This window comes from Neolamprologus multifasciatus, chromosome 11 (assembly GCF_963576455.1).
Source record: "Neolamprologus multifasciatus chromosome 11, fNeoMul1.2, whole genome shotgun sequence".
Lineage (NCBI taxonomy): Eukaryota > Metazoa > Chordata > Actinopteri > Cichliformes > Cichlidae > Neolamprologus > Neolamprologus multifasciatus.
The window spans coordinates 30,269,108-30,294,455 of record NC_140449.1 but is presented as its reverse complement, the minus strand read 5'-3'; the positions used below and the strand labels follow the sequence as shown (position 1 = coordinate 30,294,455).

Here is a 25,348-nt window from a genome sequence, read left to right as displayed (position 1 = left end):
CAGGATAATGTCACAAGGCTCAGATCATCATGAACATGACAGTAAGGTCACTCTACTCAAATGGCCTCCGTAGTCTCCAGATCTCAGTCCAATAGAGCACCTTTGAGATGTGGTGGAAAGGCAGATTCACATCATGGAAATGTTTGATGTTATCATGTCATTATCTATCAAAAGAATCTCTCATGAATTTTTTAAGCAGCATGTTGAATCTTGCCACAAAGACATTAAGGCAACTCTAAAGGAAAAAGGGGTTCCAACCCTGTAACAGCAATCGTACCTAATAAAGCATCTGGTGAGTATATATTAAATTTGAAACTTCAGACTTTAGCCTCAGGCAGTTGCCAGAGGTAACTTTTTATTTAGAGCCAATCAATATTACACCAATACTTATGCCATATCAGCCATCATTATACAAAAATAAATAAAAAATGATAGTCATTATTTATGAACGTTTTGCTAGTTTATGGTCAGACACTTCTTGATGCCGCCCTGCCTTTAGCTAATGTTGCCTGCTGTGCTTGTAAGACCACTAAAATAGTTTAATTTCATGTAAAGCATATCTGTCGATACTAATATACAGTATATGTGTGGTAGGCTAGCATATATGGGTTTCATTGTAATTATATTACATGTTAAGTGGATTTCTTTGGGTGTGTCCATTAATGCAAGTAAAACTTTGTGTCTTTTGGCCAGTGTAATTGTGCTGCTGTCGACTGTCAGAAGCACTGTGCATACAGGATATGTTGTGATTTACGTGATTATCTTGTGATTCAATTGGTGCCCAACATAAGTGCATCTACATCAGGAAAAAAAAAACCTTTGTTTTTGCATATGCTTAGAGCTCAAATTTGAGTTTCACTGTACTGATCAAGGAGGGTCCCATACTGAGTATAATTCAATTTTCCTTTAATTTAACCAAATAGAAGTCTGCCTGAGATTAAAACCTTTTTCAAGAGAGACCCAACCAAGAGCACAGGACAAAGTCATTATTACAACTTTACAATAGATAGACCATATATGACAGAAACTTTTTTTTTTTAAATATTTTTCTGTTGCAGGGGTTGATGTTCAAAGTAAACATGATCATGTTAAGTAATGAGTTTAGTGGAGTAATAAGTAAAGTTTTTTCTACTATTGGTTTTGTAGAGGAGACCAGAGATCTCTTATATGGTCATCTTGGGTACACAGCTCTGAATGTGAGAACAAAAGCCCCGCCCACCTGCTGTTCAGAACTTCTGTTCAGGAGGAGCAGGCAATGAGAAGTTCCCCAAGGAATAGGGAAGCGAGATGACTTATTAGCTTAATATCTATCCCTTGAGACTTTGAGATATTTTGTCTCCCATTTTGTCTTTACTTCTGCCTGATTTTACATTCCTTGGTTTAATGCTGAATTCCACATTTCTGTTTTCTTAACCGAGTTTCGGGGTGATGGAGCCTATCCCAGATCACACAGGGCTAAAGTCAGGGTACACACTGGAGATGTACACAGGCAACCACATCCTCTCACATTCACACCTACAGTCAGCAGTCAGTTTAGAGCCATCAGTCTCTTCTCATGGATTTATTTGCACAAGGTTAACATTCTTTGTGTAAATGCGAGATAGAGGTGGATGGATTGAGCCAGATATCGACAGTATCGATACCAACGCTGATATTGATATTGGACGGTACTAGCATAATATACGGTGGCCCTGAGAGGCCAAACGGACTGCAACGGAAATAGGAAAAACCGACGACAGAAATAGGAAAATAGAAAACGGAAATAGGAAAAAACACAAGGGAAGTGTTTCTGGGGACACAATAACCCGACGGACCAGTTGCAGAACTGAAAAAATGGTAGGTGTGTTTTATCATGATTCATATAATACTTAGGACAGAGTTTTAGACTAATAGTCAGGCTAACACACTTACCTCTCATCTTTTCTTTTCTCACAAAACCGATAGATCCTCCACTTCTTTTAAGTGTCTCCCTGCGCAATTCTTAGCATAGTTTGGTTCCTGCAACTGGTCCGTCGGTATTGTCTCCCCAGAAACACTTCCCTTGTGCTTTTGGAAATTGTTTTTTTCCAATTTCTTTTTTTTTTTTTCCTATTTCCGTTGTGTTTTGTGTGCTTTTGCATCATTTTTCTTGCCGGTGTTTTCTTAAGTCGCAGTCCATTTGGCCTCTCAGGGCCACCGTAATAATAGGATCAAAACTTTATTTCTATCCTCTTAGTTCAGTTTAAAGCCCAGTGATTTTTTTGGATTCATTATTAGCTTTGTTTAGAAATGAAAAAAGTACCTCAAACATGTTCCAAATGTGCAAATTGATGAGAATTCATCTCAAAAGGCAAAACAGACTGCTCTCTTCATAAGCTGGCTTCATAAGTGAGAAGTACAGGCAATACTGCCCATGTATTTACTTGATATCAGATCAGTACTGAAGTTTGCAGTATTGCACAACACTAATGAGTTTCAATACATACATTTTTTATATAAATTTTATATAAATAATTTTTTTAGATATTTTTTTTCTAATCCAATTTATTTGTACTTGTTTGTGTTTTTCTTTCAAGTTCACCCGATTTCTGGCTATTGTGTATCATTTTGATGTAAATGTGAACAGTTGTGTGGTGGGGTGTGTTTTGTGGTTGAGCTGCAGGCGAAGGGTGGAGCAGTGGGTTCAGGGGCAGTGCTAGGGGAGGCTGGATGTCACAGCTGACCTTCATCAATTCCATCATGTCTCTCCTATTTTAGTAGCATGCTGGGGCCCGAGGAAGAGAAGGAGTAGCAGCAACAGCTGCAGGCAAGCAACGCTGAGCTGGCGGTGAGGAGCTGAAAAGCACCGTAAGTAAAGCAGACTGTAAATAAAGTGCACTGCCATCACACTGCCCAGTGCTGGGTCAGGTTAAAACAGTTAAAAGGGAGTAAGTTATAAGCTGACTGTCATTTTGAGAGCTGCATTTTTATGATACAGAACTTGGTTTGGGTTTGTGAGCCACGTATTTCACAACAAATCTACACGACAGGGGGTGCTGTATTAGCAAAAGATGAAATGGCTGCTTGTGACGTTACCGTGTTGCATGTAGTAACAAGCAGTGCTGGTCAAGTTACTTGAAAAATAGCAATTAGTTACTAATTACTGATTACTTCTCCAAGAAAGTAATCCTGTTATTTCACTGATTACTTATTTTCAAAAGTAATTAACTACTTTATTACTTCTATTTATTATGCATAATACAATTGAATCAAATGAAAAAGTCTCTCTTTAAAAATTGTTTTATGAGTTTTAATCTTTTAACTTCATGCACACTGCATCAAGCAAAAATTAAATTATATGTTACTGTCTTTGTCTTGAAGAAATGTATTTAACATTCAAACCTATTTTCTGCTTATTCCACCATATAAAATAAAATAATGTTTTGTGTTTGCATTCACTCTTTCAAATAGATGCAAGTAAAACACAGCAAAAGATAAAGAAAATCAAAGACTCAGCGTCAGTAAGTTCTGTCTCTCTTAAATCTACTGTCACCTGTTTAGCAGGAGTGGGCCCGGTGGAGGTTTGCCTGGTGCTGCAGCGGTCATGTCAGTGTGGGGATCTGGGGGTTCCTCTGTGAATTTCACCTTTGGCAGCGTGCTAGGTATTACGTCTGTTGCTGCCATAGACATTATACGCTCGTACGTCATTGTCATGAGACACTCTCACAAGCAAAATCACGGTTTAATAACACAGTAATGCAGCGTACTTACGGGAAAGTAACAGTAATCTAATTATTTTTTTTGCAATAGTAATCCCTTACTTTACTAGTTATCTGAAAAAAGTAATCAGATTACAGTAACGTGTTACTATTAACGTGTTACTGCCCATCTCTGGTAACAAGTGGGAATTATCACTGCTCTGCTCTTTACTGTTGATGCTTTTCGTTTTCTCAGTTTGTGTTCCAAAATAATTTGAATCTGCTTTCAGGGAAAGCACCTCCTTCACTGAAAAGAAGCTGGTGGAGACCAAAGCAGAGCTAAAATGGGGGCAATTTTGACTTATGTGCATAAAAGTTAATAATTCTATTAATGGATGTCTAAATGATAACTAAAATCATTTTTTTTATATATTTTTTTACCCTCTAGTGAAGAACAATAAAACGACCTATCTATAAGAAGTAGGTCTTTTTATTGTTCTTTATATAGTCAAATCATATTCAAAGCAATGCTACGCTTCAAAGTCACAATCGCCCATGTAAACATAGCTGTCGGGGTAATGTAATGGTATAAAATGTGGTGAAGCATACGGAAGAAGTCAGGTACTGTACTTACTTTTCTCATCTCGTAATGGCATTACTAAAACTAATATATCAGAAGAAATCTGGAAACCACTGCAGCAGCGTCAATGTCAGACTACATTTGGGAAACCTTTTGGCAAAATCATCTGCTCTTGAGTAGAAATCCAAGCATTTGTAGGCAGGAAGTGAAATTAGACTGTACTTTATCAGGAATTCCTGTCGTATCCGTCTGTCCTCGGACAACTTTGCTTTCAAGGTGTATTTCCTCTAAAACAATTTTCCATTGTTTGCCAACAGGTTTCACATTTCACCACAAACTCTCCCGTGTGTTTGTGTCCTTTGTCCTGCCTGAAGCACTTTGCGGCCTGTTTGTTAAAAGCACTTTATCGCTAAATTTGACTTGGCACGTCTTGGCAGGAGAGATTGCAGCTGATGAGACTCCTGACCTGCAGATAAAGCATCCATTAAGTGTCTTGTCTGGAGCAATTCAGTACTCTTAACCTATTAGCATATTGTTAGCCATTTGTGAGATGGTGCAGCCGTGGATACGCACTGCTGTGCTGCAGCCAGTCACCACACCATAAAGAACCACCTCTCACTCTGCTGCTAAATGTCGTCTCCGACATTGTAATGCTCGCCGACTGTCCTCTGCCAGATGATTCAAATGACCGCTAAAAGCCAGAGGGAGGCAAAAAAAGGGGTCCAAAATGCAAAATTGATGGAAATGACATTAGATTCAGCTCATGCTCCTCACTGTGTAAATTATGCCCCAAAATGGACTCTCTGGCCCGACTGTTAGCTCCAATTTGTTGGGCCATACCTCATGGTGGCTTGTCTTGCCCTTCCCTTCTCCCTTTAATCCAATCAAAGCCACGCTGGATGTTATTTATTTGTTTATTTATTTATTTTCAAAGGATGTAACCGATTCTTATCAAGGCAGAAGTAGGGCCTTCTTCCTGGTGAAACAGTGACTAACGTCCAGCCATCGATCCGTCAGTTCGTCTGCGGTGGCGGGTGATGCGTCTGGTGATAGAAGACTTTTTCTGCTTGTGTTTTTATGTGCAAGTGTGCAACGGAGTCATCAGTGCACACATTGTTTTCTTTTTTTAACGTTCTAGATTGCATTAAAAGATGTCGATTTTGAGATTATTTCATTTCTCGCTTGTTTATTTTAATGTATTCTAGAAATGAAATGACTTTTTTTTTTTACACATTAAGGCATTTACCTCAAGCACTGCCATAAAGTTTGTCTCCTTAAAAAAACATAAATGCATGAAGTTGCAATTCTTTGATTTAAACTGACCTTCAGAGCACAACACCTCACAGGTGTTGCAAAAGTCGATTCACTACAGTAAGCTAATTGAACGACTTCTTGAGTGGATGTTTGTGTTCTGGTCTGTGGCAACCTTAACCTCCTCTTAACTGTTTAAAATTAAATTTGATATTGATGTCGGTACCAATATCGGCTTTGTTGGCTGATATTTACATCGGATATTTCTTTGTTGCTAGTGGTGAAGTGTTTAAACATAGTGTGATGAAGAAGATATATATATTTTAAAGCATTTAGATGTTTTAATAGATAATAATTAAAATTTAACAACTAAAATTTCTTGGCTTCAGGTATCTGAATTATTTATTTTAACGTTTAGAATAAGTATGAACATCCGTTGCACCCTATTATCTTTAGATCAGCTGTTAATTAGGTCGCAGTTTTGGTAAAACCTTAAATAATTTTCTCAAGATATTTTAAATACATGGTTACCCAATTGCTGCATAATATTTCTATTAACAATAATAGAAACCAAAATGCCACCCTTATGTCAGTTTTCAGTGTGTCTTATCAGGAAAAGGACACGTGTACATTGATTTAACAATGGTAGTAATTTCCTTGTTTTGTTCATGATGGCTAACTGTCATAGTCGCCTTGGACACTTGTTGAAAGTCCAATCAAGTCCAAATGCAGTGAAAGAAGCTCCAGAATGGCATAAAGCACACATTTTGCTGCTTTTTCTTTTTATGTTTAGTGTTTGTATTTATTATGAATTTAAAAGGCTGATTTCATGGAAGTAAAACATCACAAGTAAGAATAAACTCTGCTGCAGGCAGTCTGGAGGATTTTAAGTTCGTACTAATTAGAGATGGGCAGCAACGCTAATTCGATTACTTTTTTTCAGTAATGAGTAAAGTAAGGGATTACTACTGCAAAAAAAGTAATTAGATTACTGTTACTTTCCCGTAAGCACACTGCATTACTGCGTTTCTAAACCGTAATTTTGTTTGTGAGAGTGTCTCATCACAATGACGTAGGAGCGTGCAAAGTCTGTGGCAGCAACAGACGTGCAGATCAACAATGGATAATATGGAGTGCGGGAGAGAGTACGACCATGCAGCATTTAAAGCGTGCACGTACTGACATTCCTTTGAGTTTGATTCTTTAAAAAGTGAGAAAAACATCAGTGTCCGCTGTACACCCTGCATGGGAAGAAAACTTCTTTCTACAGCGGAAAATTAAACTTAAAATCTGAGCAAGCACCTAGCACGCTGCCAAAGGAATGTGAACTTCACAGAGAAACCCCCAGATCCCCCCACTGACATGACCGCTGCAGCCCTGGGCAAACCTCCACCGGCCCCACTCCTGCTAAACAGGTGACAGTAGATTTAAGAGAGGCAGGACTTACTGGCGCTGAATGTTTGATTTTATTTATTTTTTGCTGTGTTTGACTTGCCTCTATTAAAAAGAGTGAATGTAAACACAAAACATCATTTTATTTTATATGCTGGAATATGCAGAAAATAGGTTTAAATGTTTAACAAATTTCTTCAAGTCAAAGACTGTTGCATGTATTTTATTTTTTGCTTGATGCAATGTGCATAAAGTTAAAAGATTAAAACCAGGGGCGATAGGATCAGAGCTTTGGGGGTGCTGAGCATCCAGAGAGCTGCCCAGCCAGGCAAAATAAACTTTGCACGTCACGATGAGACTTCTTCCCCATCTCTGTCAGTCCCTGCATCCTTAAATGTCTCCAGTTGTCCCAAGTTGTCTCTGAATGTCTCCTTGGTGCATTTAAACCCCTGTTCCTCCCTGTCCTCATCGTCTGTTATCTTTGTCTCCGCTATCAGTCATCATAATTTTACCATCTCTGTGTAAGTCTGCAAATTTCTTTATTAAATCATAAGATTCTTAAATTCATCAAGTCTCTCTGTGCCTGGGTCCTCGTCACAAAACATGACATCACTGTTTTGTACATTTTAACACAATTTAATCCCCATATTTGTGAAAGAAAAGCAAAACACTTCTTTTGAAAAGTCTGTAACAAAACCATCAAATCTGATAAAGGTTATTAAATGCTGCAAAAGAAGAATGGATTGGAATAAAACAATACATATCCTAACCTTAATTACTGGGGGAGAATAATGAATGATGCTCATAGTGAGTAAAAAGTAAACTGAGTGCATTTTTTGGATACATACAAAAACACTCCCAAAACAGCATAAATTATTACAAATAAATTATTACGAAATATTAATTTTAAAAAACTATAAAAATGGAGGTAACTTTGCCTGTGGTAGAATGTATACAATGTATGAAAAAATCTTTACTGCAGATGCTAATTATACTAATTTAATAATACTAATTTTGTGATTTATGAGTTTCATGCTTTCATAGTGGTACTTAGGAGAGCTGTAAAAAGTTTGAGAAACACTGATAATTGTATGTGTGCTTTTGGAAAACATTTAAAGCGGCTGTACAGAATCTTTGAAACAAGCTTAAAACATTTTTAGAATAGAAACAGAGCATCTGCTTCTCTTTACAGCTCCTCACTCCACCAGGGCTGTTTGGCTCTTTCTGATACTGTGCAAATGTGATGTACGTACTGCGGCAGTCATACAGACAACTGGACGGTCCAAAAGCTGGCCTACCTATTACTGGCTGAGGTTTTAGTAGAGTTGTGGCTGAACCACATAAAAATATATCATTAATTTTAATCTCCCCAATCAATGATAATGTTATGTTGGAATGTTGTTAAAGAGGGTCAAAAATGTTTCAACCCAGTTTGTTTTGCAGATTCTGTATAGCAGCTTTAATATAGGGAGGACACAACTTCCAGATTGTATGAGTAAAATCAGGTTTTTCCTCTTTGTAAGTTTAACAGTTTCTGTTGTGCCTGTCACTGTTCCCTGTCTGTTTTCTTACCTGGTTCTTCCTGACCTTGTACTTTCTCCTCACGTTCCCCTCTTTCCTCTCTCCCTCTTTGGACTGACAATCATACACAAATAGATTGCATTCAATTAGATGAAAAATGATATTAATATGAAAAAATTCTATTAAGATCACTAACAAAAAGTCCTCTCTCAGTGTACTTTCAACCAAAAGGCAAATAACCACATGAACATCTAATAAAAGATAAATATTGAAACACTGATCCAATATTATTCCTGATTCATGGATCATTTGATTTTACACTTTTACCTGAATGTGGCTCCTTTTTTTGAAAAAACTTTCTTATATCCATTATGAACCTGGCTGTCTCTCTGTACACAAACACACACACACAACAGGTGTTCTAAGGTTAATAGGCATTCAGTCAGTTAGCTAGTTAGTATCCATTTCAAACAGTGGTACAACAGTAGGCTAAGAACAATTTTAAGTTTTAGATTTTAAATAGGCTGTATAAATTTCAATGAGAGCAACAGGACGACCAAATGTCGCTGATTTTACTACACGAGGACGGATAGCAGCGTCCTCGTGTAGTAAAATCGTCCTTTGCTACCCGATAACGGGTAGCAAACATTGTCGGAAAACATGTTTTCAACACTGCAGGTTACCTGGTGTAATGTTTTTCAGCTAAAAAGAAACATGGTCTGATAACTACCTAACTATATAAAGAGTAACTCAAGGTTAAATGCAACTAATATGTCCTGTTTTAAGCCAGGCACTTACACCTCCGCTCTGCTGCATCTCAGCCACTAGAGCGCTAGAGTCAGAGTAGGGGAGAGGTGAGCTGGAACAAACCATTTTAGGAGGGGGGGGGGGGATTTCTATACTTTTGTTGTTAAAATGTTACGTCTCAACCAAGTACTGTATGCTTTTTATATTTTTAGTAGTGTGTCACACAAACAGCAAATATTGTCAAAAAAGAGTAAGAAATCTGTGGGGATGCTTTGGTTCATTTTGGGGGTGTTTCAGCACCCCCCAAAAATGGGTTAAAATCGCCCCTGATTAAAACTCATAAAGCAATTTTTAAAAAGAGACTTTTTCATTTGGTTCAACTGTATTATGCATAATAAATAGAAGTAATAAAGTAGCTAATTACTTTTGAAAATAATTTGATTCAATTTTATATGATGGATTGTGCAGAAATTGGGCTGAAAGGTCTATTGCTTTGTTACGTATTCAGGTTTTTCTTATCATGGTTTTAAAAAGTAACTAAGTAATAAACTAACTAATTACTTTTGAAAATAAGTGATCAGTGAAGTAACTGGATTATTGTTTTCAATAACTTGACCAACACTGGTCCTGATTATAGTTTGTATCATCTTAATTGTGCTTCATGTTTATTCTAACCCTCTGCACCCAGATAAAGTTTTTATGTACTGCTATGTCCTGGTTTTTATCAGGGTGCCATGCTTATGAAAAGCAGGAAATACTGTAGTTTTTAAACATAGCTGAGATATGTATAACACCCAGACTGTTAATGCAGTGACCACTTTCATTTGTTTCCTAGTAATCAATATATATATAAATAAATAAACATACAGAATTATTAAAAATAAATTACACTTTTCTTTTTAAAGAGATGATATAGTGTGATTTTTTTTTAGCTCCTGCTTAGATCATTTATAGCACACATTTTTTCTATACACTGCAGTCGGAGCAGGGCAGCAGCGGCCTGATGTTACACCACTGAATTAAAAAATCCCGCCCCCATTGTAAATATCGACTTCCCCTCCACTGCAGTTTTGTGGAGGTCAGTTGAAGAAGCACAGATGTAGAGACTTGAATAAATGGCAGTTTCATGTAGCTGCTTCAGATTCACTCCGGTTAACCTGTGGCATCAGTTCCTACTATCACCTGTGATCTGCTCCATGCTCCAAACTGCAACATAGATATGGTTTCATTTTACAATGAACACAATTTATAAACCTAAAATCAACCAAATGGCTTATAGTTTGGTATTAGTTTGCCCAGTGTCACAGTAAAGTAAAGAGTTCTGTATTGAACTGAAATGGATTACCTTTCCAGTATTTAAAGATAAACCACAACACTAATAGAATGCAGTTAAATGCTGTGTTATAACTCACAGCCTTAGTTTGAAAATGTTAAAATTCTCATCATTTGCATAACCAAAACCACAAAGCTCTTTGGTATTATCTGGACTTGTGGTGTTTTTGATTAGTGCAGCTGTCAAAGTGCATGAAGCTTCAAAGTTTCAGAGAGCAAAAAAATACCATCAGCATTAAGTGAGGCTTGGATGCAGACTGACCACTAGGTGGTGATGCAGGATGGGCTGAAGCAGCTTAAATCCTGATGAAGCTTCATTTGTTTTGTTTTTTTATACTGAACTTTTATTTTTGCTTTTATATTTACTCTATTTCAGCATTACACAAACCTTTCTAAATACCTGATTATAATCTATTTTTTAAAGAAAAGACAAAACATAAACATTTCATTCCATTACTGAGTATCTGTGATTTTGATCAAGCAGATGTAAATGAAAACACGTCAATAAAAGGCGCTCAGTGTCTGGGTGGTGATATATATATATTTCTCATGGTTTACAAATAACTTTTTTTGTTTGTTTTTTTAGATGCGGCATAGTACATTACACATTATTTCCATACAGCAGAATAAAATAAATATATTGCACTTAAAAATCATCAAAACACAATCTCACTGGGTGTATTTGGATTATGGCATTAAAAACAAAACAATTTCGAAAACAAATCATTTTCAGTGGTGAATTGCAACTCGGAGGTGTTAAACATTTACATCAACATGGAAATCACCATTCAGTGAACAACAGAAGAGGACTTTGATTTCCACAACACGTACATTTCCCCGTCTTGCTCACTACACAGCTGAGTTGATAAAATCAAGTACTGCCAACTCTTACACCCATGTTCTGCTGCGTTAGGCTACATGTGATGTTAATATATGCTATGAGTCAAACTGGGACATTTACAGTGTTTGTTTAACCAACTCATGTTGCTCTTTCAGCTTAATTTCAATCTTTTCTCTGTGCTGATCGCTGTGCAACTGCAGAGAAGTGTTAAAGGGAAACCTTTAATCAAAATACACAAAACAAACAAACAAAAAAACTCCATCCATACCGCACATTTTATCAGTAGTGATGGGATTATTCTTTTTATTTTTTGAGTTCATCTTTAAAATGAAAGTCTGTACCACAGCACAGGCTGAAGTAATCGAACTGTTAAGGTAAATTGTTTCACTTTTTGAGTACAAACTAATTTGATTTTTCTGGCATAAAGGCTCAGATTACATTGATGTCAGTCTGCATATTGGCCTGGATGGTTTATCATCAACTGCAGTTTTTAGGACTCAGTTATAGACCACAGATACTGGCTAAAATGACTTTGTTGTGTGTCATCAGAGCTTTTAAAATAAATGACTGTAACTGAGTGTGAGAGCCAACTTCCTCATTTCTGCATGCTTTAAATGAGACCGAAGAGACAATATTTCCAGCTGTGTCTTGTCACCACACACACACATTCAGCCTCTGTAACACCCAATGAAGACAGATCACCAAAAGGCTGAAAGCAAGGAGGAGTCTGGGTTTATATTTCTACTGTACATTTCACACTGTTTTATGTGCCTTTTGATATAAAACAGACTATAGTGAATGAGTCGCAATTCAGCCCATTAGAGGCCAGTCAGAGTAGATTTATAAGGGCCACTCAACCACTTTCACTAACCTAAGCAAATTAATATACAGCTATTTTAAAAAAGGTGTCATTGAAGTGATTGAAGTGAGTCCAGTCACTATGCAAAGATAGTGAAATTCATCAGTCTGTGTGAAATCATTCTTAAACCGAATGACTTTCATCAAACCAAGCGTACTTTCTCGACTCCACAGAGATGAGCAAGCACGCCGTGTTGGATCGTTGGTTTCAGATGTCAAGGACAAGTCACTGAGCTACACTGTATGCTAAAGTAAAGTTGATAAGGTAATTAAAAAATGAAATGCTGAAGAACTCGACGTTATGACACTTCTATCACAGATAAACGTGGTGATTAAGAGGCCATGATAGCTTTGGGTTATCTCCGCCTCTGTCTAGATAGTTTGCTGTTGGGACTGTTAAATTCAAAGATGAATCTTAGATTAAAGGTCTGCATGTGTTTACCATGGACGTATTATAAGAACTGGAATAAATTGAAATGCCAAAAACTGCAGTTCCCTAAATGGCCACTTGAGGCTTGTTGCTAAAGTGAGTCAGTGCTGACCCAGGTTAAAATGCCCAACTTTACAGGAAAATTAAACAGCTTTACAGCCTGTGACAAAAACTGTTTATGGCCTCTGTAGCTAATTTCCCCTTTCATGACAACTGTGGTGCAAGTGAACTATTATGTAACTCAACAGTTTAGACTGTACTTTGTCTTGAAGTTACACATAATTAAAAGTGTGACTCCTCTGAATGACACTTGAGTGCCATTTTTTTTTAGGAATACTAAAATATGAGGAAAATTGCCTAAAAATGCCAAAAAGATCTTCTTGCTAGGATCTTTTTCAAATCACCTCTAGATCACTGATTAAACATTATTTAAACAAACAGCAATCATATTAACCTTCAGTTTCAGGTGTCTATAGAGATTTAAACGGGCACCAAGAAAAAAAAATCAGCAGTAGTAGCATGGTATCCAGCTCTTTCAATACATCTGTGGTTTGAGCAACTTCGCTGCTTCCATTAACTGGTCCTTTAAACAAAGCAAAAACCACCTTTTCATTATTTTTTTTTGGCTCATATTTTTCCATACAAAGTGTGTATGTCTACTGCGGTCAGCATGCGTCCTATTATTTGTTTAACTCCACAGTGACAATTTTCCTATGAGTAAATGTAGCACGTTTGCCTTTGTACAATGCATTTTAACATGTTTTTTGACATTATTTTCGAAACACTGTGGGTGAAACAGTGTTAAGTTCTAACTTTCAACTGTACATATGGCTGGTTTTCTCCAAAACAGAGGAAACCTGAGATGGCTGCTCCGCCTTCATGACATGCTGAAATGTTCGCAGACTGAGCCTCGGTGTCCATCCGGTGGAGTTGTGAGTCATTTTGGAGAACCACAGAATTGCCTGCCATCTTTAGAGCCGGTCGAGCCCCTGCTACCATTAGTGCCTGTTTAAGGGAAGACAGGGTTCTCTACTTGTTTCTTTAAATAAGTCAAAAATCCACTTTCTGTTCAAGAAGGGCCAAGATCAAACATGCTCCTGTTATCACCTTGCATTAGATTTTTTAGTTTGTATTGAGGTCACAAGTGTTTGTACAGTGTCTTTTAAGCATTCGTAGAAACCACAGGATCTGCTGGTGTTTCCGCAGGTCCAAAGGATGGCGCCACAGTCCTTTTTTGATTGGCTGTCAGTACACCTCATCCTCTTTATGTCACGACCGTCACCTCACTTACTGTAGGTGAACTATTTACAAAGACCGAAGGGAAAGATACAAACTGGATGAGGAGTGAGGAAAGAGCTTGATGCTCCGAAACACGGGTGAGTGTCAGAGCGAGGTTCATCCATCTCCTCCCCAAGATGGAGTCATACAAATGGTGTCATCACAGTGGAGGAATGGCGGAGTCCCTGGATGGCAGCATAGGGGCCCTGCTGGAAGTAGTGGTGGTAGCGTGGCATGTGGAAGGAGGGGAAAGAGGGGCCGCTGCCCTGCATGGTTCCAGCCAGAGCGGTGGGTGTCAGCGGCATGCCCAGTCGGCTGTAAGGGGGCAGGGAGCCCTGGATGGGGTGGGGCAGGGAAGCGGTGCCGGTGCCCATGGCCGATAGGGACTGTGGGTGCTGAAAACCTGAGAAACCTGAAGTCGTGGTGACCCAGGAACTCAGGGAGAGGTTATCTGAGGCGGTGAACGCTGAGCCTACAAGAGACAGATGAATGTCAGTTCAGTTGGGATACAAATAGATTTCAGAAACATAAATGTAATAAAACTGGATTTAAACCAACTTTAAATTCCTGTCATGGTCTCTGGGATTTTTGTACTACATCTGCTGTATTAGTTTGTTTTGCCATCTTTCTAGTTTCCCTGATTTACTTTATTCTCCTGCATCTTTCATTATGTGTTTGTCTTCATGTCTCAGTATTAGTTATTTATATTGTGATTCTTCCTGCTTTGTTTTAAAGGTGAGTTTCTTGTTCTAGTTTTACTTTCTGCCTTTTTTGTTACTTAGCTGCTTGTTTTTTGGATTCCTGCTTTGTGAAGACATTGCAGTCTTATTCTTTTCAGTTATTTTTGGATGTTGCATCAGCTAAAATGAAGTCCTCTCTCCTGACTCCATGACATTATAAAGCTCCAAACACCCCAAACAAACAGGTTTACATTTAGTAGAAAACTCACAGATATAGGTCTTCATATAAATACTATATCAAAATATCATATTTGTCATATATTGTGTATATGACAAATAGCCTCTATATTATTTATATTATGCATTTTGTAGTTCTTAGTTACTAATATACTTTCCAAGTGTTTGTTCATTAGTAGCTGTTAAAGTGTTTTCTTCCCACATACACTCACTAGGTCATGTTCGGTTATCAGTGGCACTGTAATTATCCCTCAAATATTAGTACACCTATATTTTTTTAAATGGTAAACCTCCTTAACTTAAGTTGTAACTGCAGAAAATGATGAAGAGAATGATGAGTTTCTATTTTATATGGAAGATAAAAAAAAAAAAGGAAATGAAAGAAATCTACTGAGTACTAGCTTCACCAAATATGATGCTTTCACAGGATCTGTGGTGTCTGCATTTATGAGCGTTTACCTCTGGTGTGTGAGGCGTGTCCGTCCTCGCTCAGGTTCTCCTCGTCACCCGCGTAGGTTCGGATCGGCGACCGGGCGTATGAGTGCTTGTGGATCAGATTCTCAACACTTTCCCTACAGCAAAAGCCGAAGAGAGAGCCCCAAAATAAATCTCTTTTTGTCATTTTAAATATTTTTTTTATTTGATGAGATTCAGACTTAACAAAAAAGAAACTCTGTCACTTTTTTTTGTAAAACATAATTTCTAGAATATTTGATTAGGAGCTTAATAAAATAGTTGCAAAGTAGTTTTGTTGAATAGTTTTGATAGAAACTTCAATTATCCATTAATGTCTGACAACATAAAACAGATACAACATCAAGATCAGAATAAAAAAAAATTAAAATGAGTTGGGTTTTTCACCTATAATCTAATGTGATAATGATCAGGGGTTAGTGACACTGAAACTGACAGGTCACAGATTTATTTTTAATACCAGTGCAATTTTCTAGTATCTGCCTTTTGGTCCATTCTTTGTTTCTGTGCAGTAACAGGATTTTTCCTCTTTACGTGATGTTTTTTGGCAGCATGTCTAAGTGTGAATTTCCTTTTAGTGTATTTGAACGTTTGTGTTGACTGTGCATGTAGATTTTGGTTTGTGTGTGCGTCTCCTGTGTGTGTTTACTATCCAACAAAGTGCATTAGCTCATTTGAGTCTTGTCAGACAGCACTTTTCAAACACAGTGACACAAATTGTTGCGGGGGGGGGGGGGGGGGGGGGGGGGGGGTAGTGAGTGTTCACGAGTGCGTGTGCATGGCTGGGTGGACAGGCAAGTGGTCTGCATCACGAGAGCCATGCGTTCACATTAGCAGCCCCCCTCCTTGCAGCCCTTTTGCCTCCAATTAGGTTAGGAAAGTGCAATATCTGTCAGCAGAGGAGTACAAATGTGTGTGTTTTTATCAGCGTCGGGCCCCTCCGGCAGAGGGGCCACCGTGAACTCCCACAATACGCAGCATCATGCGGGAGGCAAACAAGGAGGGGAAGAGGCGGGGCATGCTGGTTTCAATCAGTCATTGCAGCCAATTGAATTACAGTGTGTTTTAGTGCAGTGGCCGACTCCAGACTAATGTGATTTCTGCAGCTCCCTAAGATCAATTGATCTGGTCTAATTCACAGCCCTCAAAAAAGAGAAAGACAGAGGAGAAGAAGGAGGGAGGAGGAGTGTTTGTCTGGCTGTTTTTCGACAGTCTCTGTTTGGGATATTTGATTGAAGGAAATGGGCAGATGGTCTGATTTTGTCAGCTGATTTCGGCCGTAGTGCCGGAATCGGGAATTACGAGAAGTGTGTGTTTTGGCAGCGTTCATGAAAAAAAAAATCCTTTGGAGGGGTGATTTATAACTCTACGTGTGTGTGTGTGTGTGTGTGTGTGTGTGTGTGTGTGTGTGTGTGTGTGTGTGTGTGTGTATAAAGGACAGACAAACTCTTCTTGTTCATGCAGAATATAGAGAAATGAAAATAGAACATAACAAAAGGAAAAAGCAAGATAAAAGGACTAAAGGGGGGGGGGAAGCACAAGTGATGGGGGAAAGAAACGAGGACGATAGCTGGGAGTTTCAGTGTTTAAAATTTGTTTAAGATAAGACAGACAGAAATGAAGAACAAAGAAGGTAAAGAGGGAGGACAGAAAGGGAAGTCTGAAAGAAAAAAGAAATACAAGGGAAGGATGATCAAGAAGGTAAGCAAAGAGAATGTGAACTAATAAATAAAAATATAGACGAGGAAGAAGAAGGATACAATACACAGACTAGAAAAAAACTGGAAAAGAAAAAGTAAAATGAAAATTTTAAGGAAAAGGGGACAATGAAAAAGGATTGAGGGGAATCAAAAAGGGAAAATAAAGAAAAGTAGTGAGACCAAGTAAAAGAAAAAAGACAAAACTGGGGAGAAATATATAAAGTATTTTTTAAAAAAATGGATGAATGAAAATTAAAGCAAAGACAGGGAATAAAAAGTAAAAGGCTTGTATGAAGACACAAGAAAACAAGAATAAAAGATGTGAAAGCAAGAACAGAAAGAATGACAGAGTACAGTATGTGGAGCATGGATTATCTGTTCTCCACTGACACAAACAGAGGGAAATAAACACTCCAGCTTCTGTATTTACTAATGAGCAGCAACCCCGGCTATCTAACACTCCCCCCTAATCGTGTATCTTATCCGCAGCGGTGGGGAGAGAGGTAAACAAACAGTGCAGGACCCAGAATCCCATGTACCTCTCCATGTCCGTCAGCCGCGAGGAGTCCCGGAAACCTTTGGCGAACGGGTTGCTGTCAATCTTCAGTTTGGTTATCTGGGAAAACACAGGAGCAGGAGAGTGAAACGAGTCAGTCAGGTCAGGTTTGACACCTCATTTTATTGTTTTTTTTGTTTTTTTGAGTCAACATGTCTCTTCACGCTGGTTCTCTGCAGCTACCACATCCACAGAAGCCCAAAGCACAGCCAGGTTTTAAAGCTATTTATATTTTTTAATGTCTGTATGCATGTCTCCTCTTTGTGCTGCAAAAGAAGCAGTAAATAAAGGGACACACAGGAAAAGCAGTACAATTTCTCAGCTCTTATTTCATCGACACTTTTACAATTAAATTAATTAAATTCTAAATGAGCAGATTTATTTATTTATTTCCACAAGCACAGCACCAAAAGGTTTGCAGGTCACAAAATTTTGATCAATTGTTTTAGTTTTATTGGGGAAAACTGAGAATTTCACAACTAATTAAAAATCATAAGAAACATGATTTTCTTATAGAAATTCTGTTCTGGATTAACTTACAAGGTGCACAAAGAAGGAGATAAAGACAGCAGACAAGCTATTATACAGATGAAATTTTAAACTGAATAGGTATAGAAACAACCAACTGTATATATGTCCAACACATACACCCACCAATGAGGCACTAATAAAGATGAGCTTTAATTACGGTATATGGTGTCAATCAAATAACAAAGTTGTTCGATATATTGTACTGTATATATTATTTACACTATGCTGTCTTAAAGGCAGAAGTGGATGCACGCTTGAGCTTTTACCTGGTATCTCTCGATCTTCGTTAGGTCTAAAGTACACTTTTAATCTCAACCTTTACCCTTTCCAAGGATGAGAAGTCCTTAAATTGCTCAGACAGCACAAATCGCTGTGCTGATAAGGCCCATGTGATACAAATCAAAGGCTCCACTCTTAAATGGAGCTTGTGGCAAATACTTATAATTAAAAATTTCATGGGAACCAGCAGCAGATTTTTGGCAGAGTCCTTAAGCCTGCAGGAGTCAACAATCACTCACCAGCTGGTTCTGGTAGGCTGTGACAGCTGTGAAGACAGTCTCAATGAAGACGAAGGTGCGGAACTCCTCAGATTTGAGATTGAGCAGCGAGGCAGTGTGGTCCTTCTTTTTTATGATGTGGACCCGTGGCTGGTATTTGTGCATGGAGTTGAGGATGATCTGCAGAGGACAAGAAGAGCAAGAATTAGTTTACAGTGAAATGTAGATGATGATGATGTGAAAGCTCACTGGAGTTAACAGAGTGCATCAAGATCAAGTTCAGATATATTCTATTCGATTATGTATTCTATCTCTGCACCACAAAGCACTATTATTGTCCATTAAAACATACCAGGGAGTCATACTGTCGCAGTGACTATTCATTGTGTGAACACACAAACTTCCGTTTACTTTTACCCAATCCAATTCACACCCTTTGGCCGCTGGATATACCCGGCAATCCACAAGCGTTCTATTAATGTGCAGCATAAAATAGTTCCCAAACATTTCATCAAAGTTACAAATATAAAAACCAAATTACACTGACATTTGTGACTCATTTTAAAAGATTTCCACAAAGATGATCCACAAAATGAGAAAAAATGAGAATTGACAAATGTATTTGAGAAAAGATTAATTTGCATGGAGGATAATTTTGCCATTTAAATCATAAAAAAATAAAAAAATAATAATTTTAAGCATTTAGTATCAATTTGAAAGGCTATGAACACAGGGTGTGTAAAGCTAAATAAAGTGAATTTGTATGCAAATGCTGAGTCTTTCTAATCTAGCCCCTCCCTGTCATACTGTGGTTTATGTTTTATAGATGTAATTTTTTACATGTATATTACGTTACATTACATGTTATGATATATTTTCTCTTTTCTTGCTTCTCTCTTTATTTCCTTACTATGAATGAAATTAAAATAAATGAAGTATAAAAAGTATAATGCAATATGAAAACACTGCTTCACAGTAACTGGCTCAAGTATTCATTGTCAGCAAAAAAGGTTCAAGTTAAGAAGCCCAGAGATGAAAAATTCATTTATACCTGAAAGTGATGTCTTCAAATTGGAAAACGTAGTTTTCTGCTACAGGTAATCAAAATTTTATGCCGAATATTTTTTATTTCATAGAATATTATGCACATAACTTAAGTCTTTAAGAGTACAAAGTTATATTTCTGCACCACTTTTTGTTGTTGTTGTTGTTGTTGGTGGTGGTGTGTGTGTGTTCATGTGGGCAATTATTCTGTTTATAAAGTAAAAAAAATGTTTAAATCGCTTTCTAAATTCTAAATATAATTTCATTATATTTTTGTGATATTTTAGTAAATTTCATGTCTTTATCGTTGCTGCTGACCTTTCAAATGATCAGACTTAAGCTGCAGTGTTACAGAAATAATGGCGGATGAGTATATAATGGGAATTTGTGTGCATTCAGTTTATATGATAGCATGAGAGGAATTATTGGGGTAAGAAGCGATATTACTGTTATTTTTTATTTTATTTTAAATAGTCTTGCAATGTATTCTTTTGTATATATTATACGTTGTTAAATGCATGATATGTATTTACATGTATACACTGCATTATTTTTACTGCTGCATTCCACTGTTACTCGGCAGAAGAAAGAATCTGGCAAAACTAAAATAAATAAAAGGAGTGTAGAGCCTTTTTAATTTTATGTGCTCATCACATTGTATATTTGTTTTGGAGACATCCACCTCAATAGATTCAATTGAGGTGCTATTTTTGGACTGAGAAAGTGCACACACCCTTTAAACTAATAATTGCCGCGTTTCCCAGACTGTGCCCTTCTGTTGACTTATTAATGGATGACAGTTATTATTATTATTTTTTTCGGCACTGTTCTGGTCTTTGCTTGTCCTTGCCATGATGATGTCAGTGAAGGGAGGATTAAAAGAACAATTTGCTTTAAGTCGGTTTTTTCCCCCTGAAATGAAGCTAGCTTAACTCATTTTCACGGGGTTTCGAAACACTAAAGCCTCCATGATGCTAGATAAATACTTGATGTGTTGTTTCGAGGCAAAAAGATGTGAAGAAAGAAAAGAAAGAAGAAAAATCAGGTGCTCACATGTCCGTGTTGGTCCAGTTCGTTGTTCGTCAGCTTCACTTTCTCAAAGGAAACCATTTGCTTCATCAGCTGCTCGCCGGTGAATGGAGAGTCTGGGTGGACGTACAACCTGCGGGGAAAAAGAACAGCACCTCTGATTGGCTGAAAGGCGTTCGTTTCCTATCCAATCAACGTTCGGCGAACTGGCAAATTAAGAATCGCTTAGCGACTAACCAATTAATTGAAATCACAATAAATACTGTGATGTAATACTAATAAAAATAATAATAATAATTGTAAGAATTTGTATTTATAATTATGAGGTTAAGTAGGCCTACTTTAACACGCCCTGTTTATAAATTCACAACAGCCGCTTGGTGTGAGATCGAATTAGCTACCCTACCTGTAAAACTACCACAAAAAGTCATTAATGCCAAACAGCATTACACGTCTGTCAGAATTTTATTTTTTTTTACTCAGTATTATTATATGTTGTGTTTATTTTATTTTGTAAGATTTAATAATTCCTAATCTCCCATTACTAGAAGTGTTTTTTGATATAATTCTCAAAAGTTTTAACAGGCTAACTATAGAAAAGTCGTTAATAAGCACACATCAATGCATTTTTTAATTGAACAGCATTTAAGTGAAGACTACAATCTTCATATGGGCTCTAAAATCCAGGTTCTTTGAAATAAATGGCTAGCTATGTAAATAAATAAATAAATAAATAAGAATAAATAGTTACTGAAAAGAGGCCTCCAAATGATCTCTTTCTTGAATCAAATCAATATAAGTCTGCTCTCCACTTTTTTACAAGTTGATTATATTTAGTTAAAGGTAAGACAAAATGTAACTGATTGTCAGGTTACATAAACAACAGCCTACCAGAAGAGAGTCAGCGGTGTCCATATTTTCATAAAGAATAAAGTTTGATATTGCAACTGAAATAAATCAGGTAGAAAACATTCATAAGTGCCAGAAAAGAGCAGAATTATTAGTAAATTGTGCTCAGGTTTTTCGAATATCCACCCATTCTTCCAAAGTAATTACGGTCATTTCATCTAACTTGGAAAGCCGTTCAAAATATTGAAAATGTCTTTGGAACGTTTTCATATTCAAATTCAAGTCTACACAGGGGATTTTTTAAAAAAAAAGGGTATACATATTTTAAAAAGAGAGAGAGGGAGTTTAGGTCTGCCTACCTGGCGGGGAGAGGGGGGTCGGCCTTGCCGGCTACCAGCCAGGAGGAGCGGTGGTAAGCGTATCGGTAGCGCTTGTTGTCCACTGGGACAATGTCCATCAGCACGATGTACTTGGAGTCCTGGTCCACCCCGGAGAAAGAGACTCGAATGGTTGGAAACATCCTCCTAATGGTGTTTTGTTAGAGCAGAATGAAATAATTGCTGAGTTATTGCACTGGTCTTTCTAAATGTAGCGCTTGCTAAAAAGATAATAAAACTAAATAAAGTAAATGCACAGTTAACTTTTTTTTTCGGATATTCACAAACAGTTTGTGTTTTCAAGCCATACTCAGTGCAGGAATACAGCTCTGAATAGTGAATTATTAATTTGCATTTGCTGGGTTTGAAGCTAGTAACGCCTCACCAATGTCCCGTAAATGTGTTAAATGCAGTTCACGAATTCGTTCACAGGTCCTTAACATTGCCTCACGTTTCCCTTAAAACTACACCCATATATATATATATATATATATATATATATATATATATATATATATATATATATATATATATAAATATATATATATATATATACCTCATTATTGTTGTTATTATTTGTTTTGTGAATAAGGTTCACATCGACCAGCTGCAGTGTCTGCCTTTATGTTACAGTAACCTGCGGTGTGTTTTTCAGGTGGCTCTTGGGTCAGTGAAACATTAGATTAAGGTGTAAATGTCCTTTCACAGCACCTGCGGGAAGTCATCAGATGTCTGCAGCTTCCTGCTGCTCTATCTGAAGAAAAGTCAGACAGAGCTGCAGAGGAGCTTTATCCTAATTTTATTTTTTCAACTTTCAAAAGGCTCACAAAGAAGTTCCAAACAAAAATGAACCATAATTCATTTCTCTATTTGTATTTCTCACAATATCGTCTTTTATTTTTCTCTCACCCGTCTATTTTTCTGATTTATTCTGTGGACGGATATATTTATAGCCTATTTATGGGACAATAAATAGGTTAAAGCAAAATATGAAAATAAAATTAGCGGTAGTTTACCTTCCAGATTGGTGATGATCATCTCAGTACCGAGCTCGTGAAATTTGTCCCACAGCTCTTTGGTCTCAAGGCTGCACGAGATCTTCGCCATCTCCTCGCTTGGGATGCCTGGGTTGGTGGGGATGAGCGGCTCCGTGCACACGGCGGGCGCGCTGAAGTCCCCATGCCCGTCCAGGGAGGACAGGTCAGCCAGGGACTGCTGGTTGCAGGAGGACTTCTCCACGAATTGCTCTGTTTTATTTAATTAAGGTGGATTTGTGGAGAAACAGGGATAATTAATCTCATTTGATTTTGATGTCATCAGGAACAACTGCAAGATTTTGTCTTAAACAGGGAAAGCAAGTATGTAACCACAGTCTGCTAAAATATCCTGCTATGCTGTTGTGTTGCAGCATAATAAATGTAATAAATCTTTTTTATTATAATACCTCATTTCTACTGGAGCGGCTTCTATCATGGATAAGGTCAAATAAAATAAACACTTATCAGATCTATAGAACAAGTCTGTCGTTAATGAGAAGAAGCACAATTTACGTTCTTACAGAAAATCTGAAAATTAAAGTGTAATACTTGTCTGACATGCCTGCTTTAAAAAAAATAAAGATATTTTGGAGAAGCAACTCGTCTTTTGATTCGATTGGCAAAACAAAATCTAAAGAATTAAAAAAAGAAAATATACACTCTTTAAAATACAGGGAAATTAAATGTTGGAACAATTAATGCGCAGGGTGAATTTAGAGCCTTTTTATTTGCAATCATTTAAATATTAAAAAGTCTTTCATTGAACACATTGGTTACTTTTTGATTAACGTATATAATAAATTGCATGGATGTTTACTGTCACTCTATGTATCCTCGTGAATTTCCTTTTACATTTTACAGACCCTCACCTCAATGCTATCACAGTTCATCTTTATTTAATTTGTTTCTTCAGCATTTTCCTTTTATTATAACGCATCGTTATTTGTAAAATAGTGACTGATTTGTTTTACGGTTCCACATTTTTTGAGGTTACAAACGCCATTCGTTGATAAACTCGCTTTTATTGTTGGATGTTTAACTGCAATTCGAAGTAATTCGAAAGTGTAACCCCAAAACTAAACTCACGTTGAGCCCGTTTAAGTTTTCTGATTTAATTCCTCAATTCCTCTCTTACCCAGAGGCTTGATGGTGTTCTCCTCCGCCTCCTTGTCCTTATTGGGCTTCCCGCTGGACATCAGGGCTGCTATGGAGAAAGCATTTGCCCGGGATGAGAGCTGCGGTTTCGGGGATGAAGTGTACTCCATGTTGGTGAAGAGACTGGAACAGAATATTCCCCTTTAAATAAGGAAAAAATCCCCAGAAAGGCTTAACTCCGCCTGCTTCCAACTGCCAGCGACGTAAAGAAAAGTGTGCAGGGAAATACGCAAAGTTTCTCCTCGATTTCAGCCTTTCTGCGCAAATACTCAGCTGTAAAACTTGTCACTTCGGAAACGCTTGTCACTGCCGAGTTGAGAGTCTTGCTGGATGCATGGTGAGAGAAGGCGGAGGAGGGCTGACTCCACAGACTTGTGCGCGTCCTGCAGTGCCAGATCTGAGGCCGGCTGCTCTTTGGGACGCTTCACTCCGGCTCACCCTCCCCTTATAATTCCAGTCTGTCCTCCAATCGCTGCCTCTGTCTCCACGTCACAGTCCCACTGTCCCACAGCCACCCTGCTACCAGGCAGCCAATTAAATACCCTGACAGGGTTTCCTTTTCATGCCAAAGACCCCATATACAGAGAGAGTGTGGTTGGAGAGGGCTGATGTGAGATTTTTATGACTGTCTGTACTCGGGTGATGACAGAAGGAAACGACAAACATATGGTTCGGAAAATGTAATTCTTTGCTGTCATTGCACAACACAAAGGAAAGAAATAAACAGAGAAATGTACTTTATATTTGGAGCCCTCTCAAGGACCCCCACCAGACCACATGTTGGGAACCACAAACCCAAAATGTCAACAACAGAGATTTTCCAGGAGATGTTTGCCCAAGATGGAGCTATTTGATAATTAATAGCAGAAGTGAGATGATGAGGAAAGCTTAACATACACAATATCTGCTCCTGTCACAATTATGAATTGATATGAAAGAAACACTGAAGCATTTTAGTCAATTTTTTTAAGTGGTTAAAACCTTTTTGGGTCACTCTTTATTTTGGATACTAACCATCCTTTTGAGATGACTGGGTGTTCCATATATTAACCCCTTCCTGCAGTGCTGCCTGGTGTGTGAACACACTCACTCACAATTCATTTATAGATGAAACTACCTATTCATGCCAGAAGTTATAATTTTTTGAGTTATATACTTGTTCTGTAATTTAAAAAAAATCTTCCACAATGATTTCATTGTCTTACAGCTGACCCCAGCCTCACTTCAAGCTCAATAATTGTGGCTCTGTGTTGTTTAATGGGAATAACAGCTAGCACATCCAGCAACAAAAGAATG

General features: G+C 37.6%; 1 protein-coding gene and 1 long non-coding RNA gene across 2 annotated transcripts; one reads left to right on the top strand and one right to left on the bottom strand.

Annotated features, from left to right (window-relative positions):
• The first annotated feature begins 102 nt into the window (after positions 1-102).
• On the top strand, positions 103-13,572 carry LOC146508797 (uncharacterized). Its single transcript, XR_014876903.1, has 3 exons — positions 103-2,826; positions 12,353-12,443; positions 13,459-13,572. It is a non-coding gene; the product is annotated as an uncharacterized LOC146508797 (long non-coding RNA).
• On the bottom strand, positions 11,001-24,547 carry tbx20 (T-box transcription factor 20). Its single transcript, XM_085177766.1, has 8 exons — positions 24,033-24,547; positions 22,884-23,107; positions 21,843-22,015; positions 20,659-20,767; positions 18,583-18,741; positions 17,517-17,593; positions 15,263-15,375; positions 11,001-14,358 (listed from the first exon to the last, which is right to left on the bottom strand). The coding sequence occupies exons 1-8, from the start codon at positions 24,160-24,162 to the stop codon at positions 14,030-14,032; spliced, it is 1,314 nt and encodes a 437-aa protein (XP_085033892.1). The 5' UTR covers positions 24,163-24,547; the 3' UTR covers positions 11,001-14,029.
• Positions 24,548-25,348: the final 801 nt, after the last annotated feature.

Excerpts from the sequence above, each read along its gene's own strand:
- tbx20 (XM_085177766.1), bottom strand. The coding sequence starts at position 24,162 with ATGGAGTACACTTCATCCCCGAAACCGCAGCTCTCATCCCGGGCAAAT. Across the intron at positions 20,768-21,842 it reads GACCCCCCTCTCCCCGCCAG|GTTGTACGTCCACCCAGACT; the intron begins GTAGGCAGACCT and ends TTTTCCCCGCAG. Across the intron at positions 15,376-17,516 it reads CGGCTGACGGACATGGAGAG|GGAAAGTGTTGAGAATCTGA; the intron begins GTACATGGGATT and ends CTTTTGCTGTAG.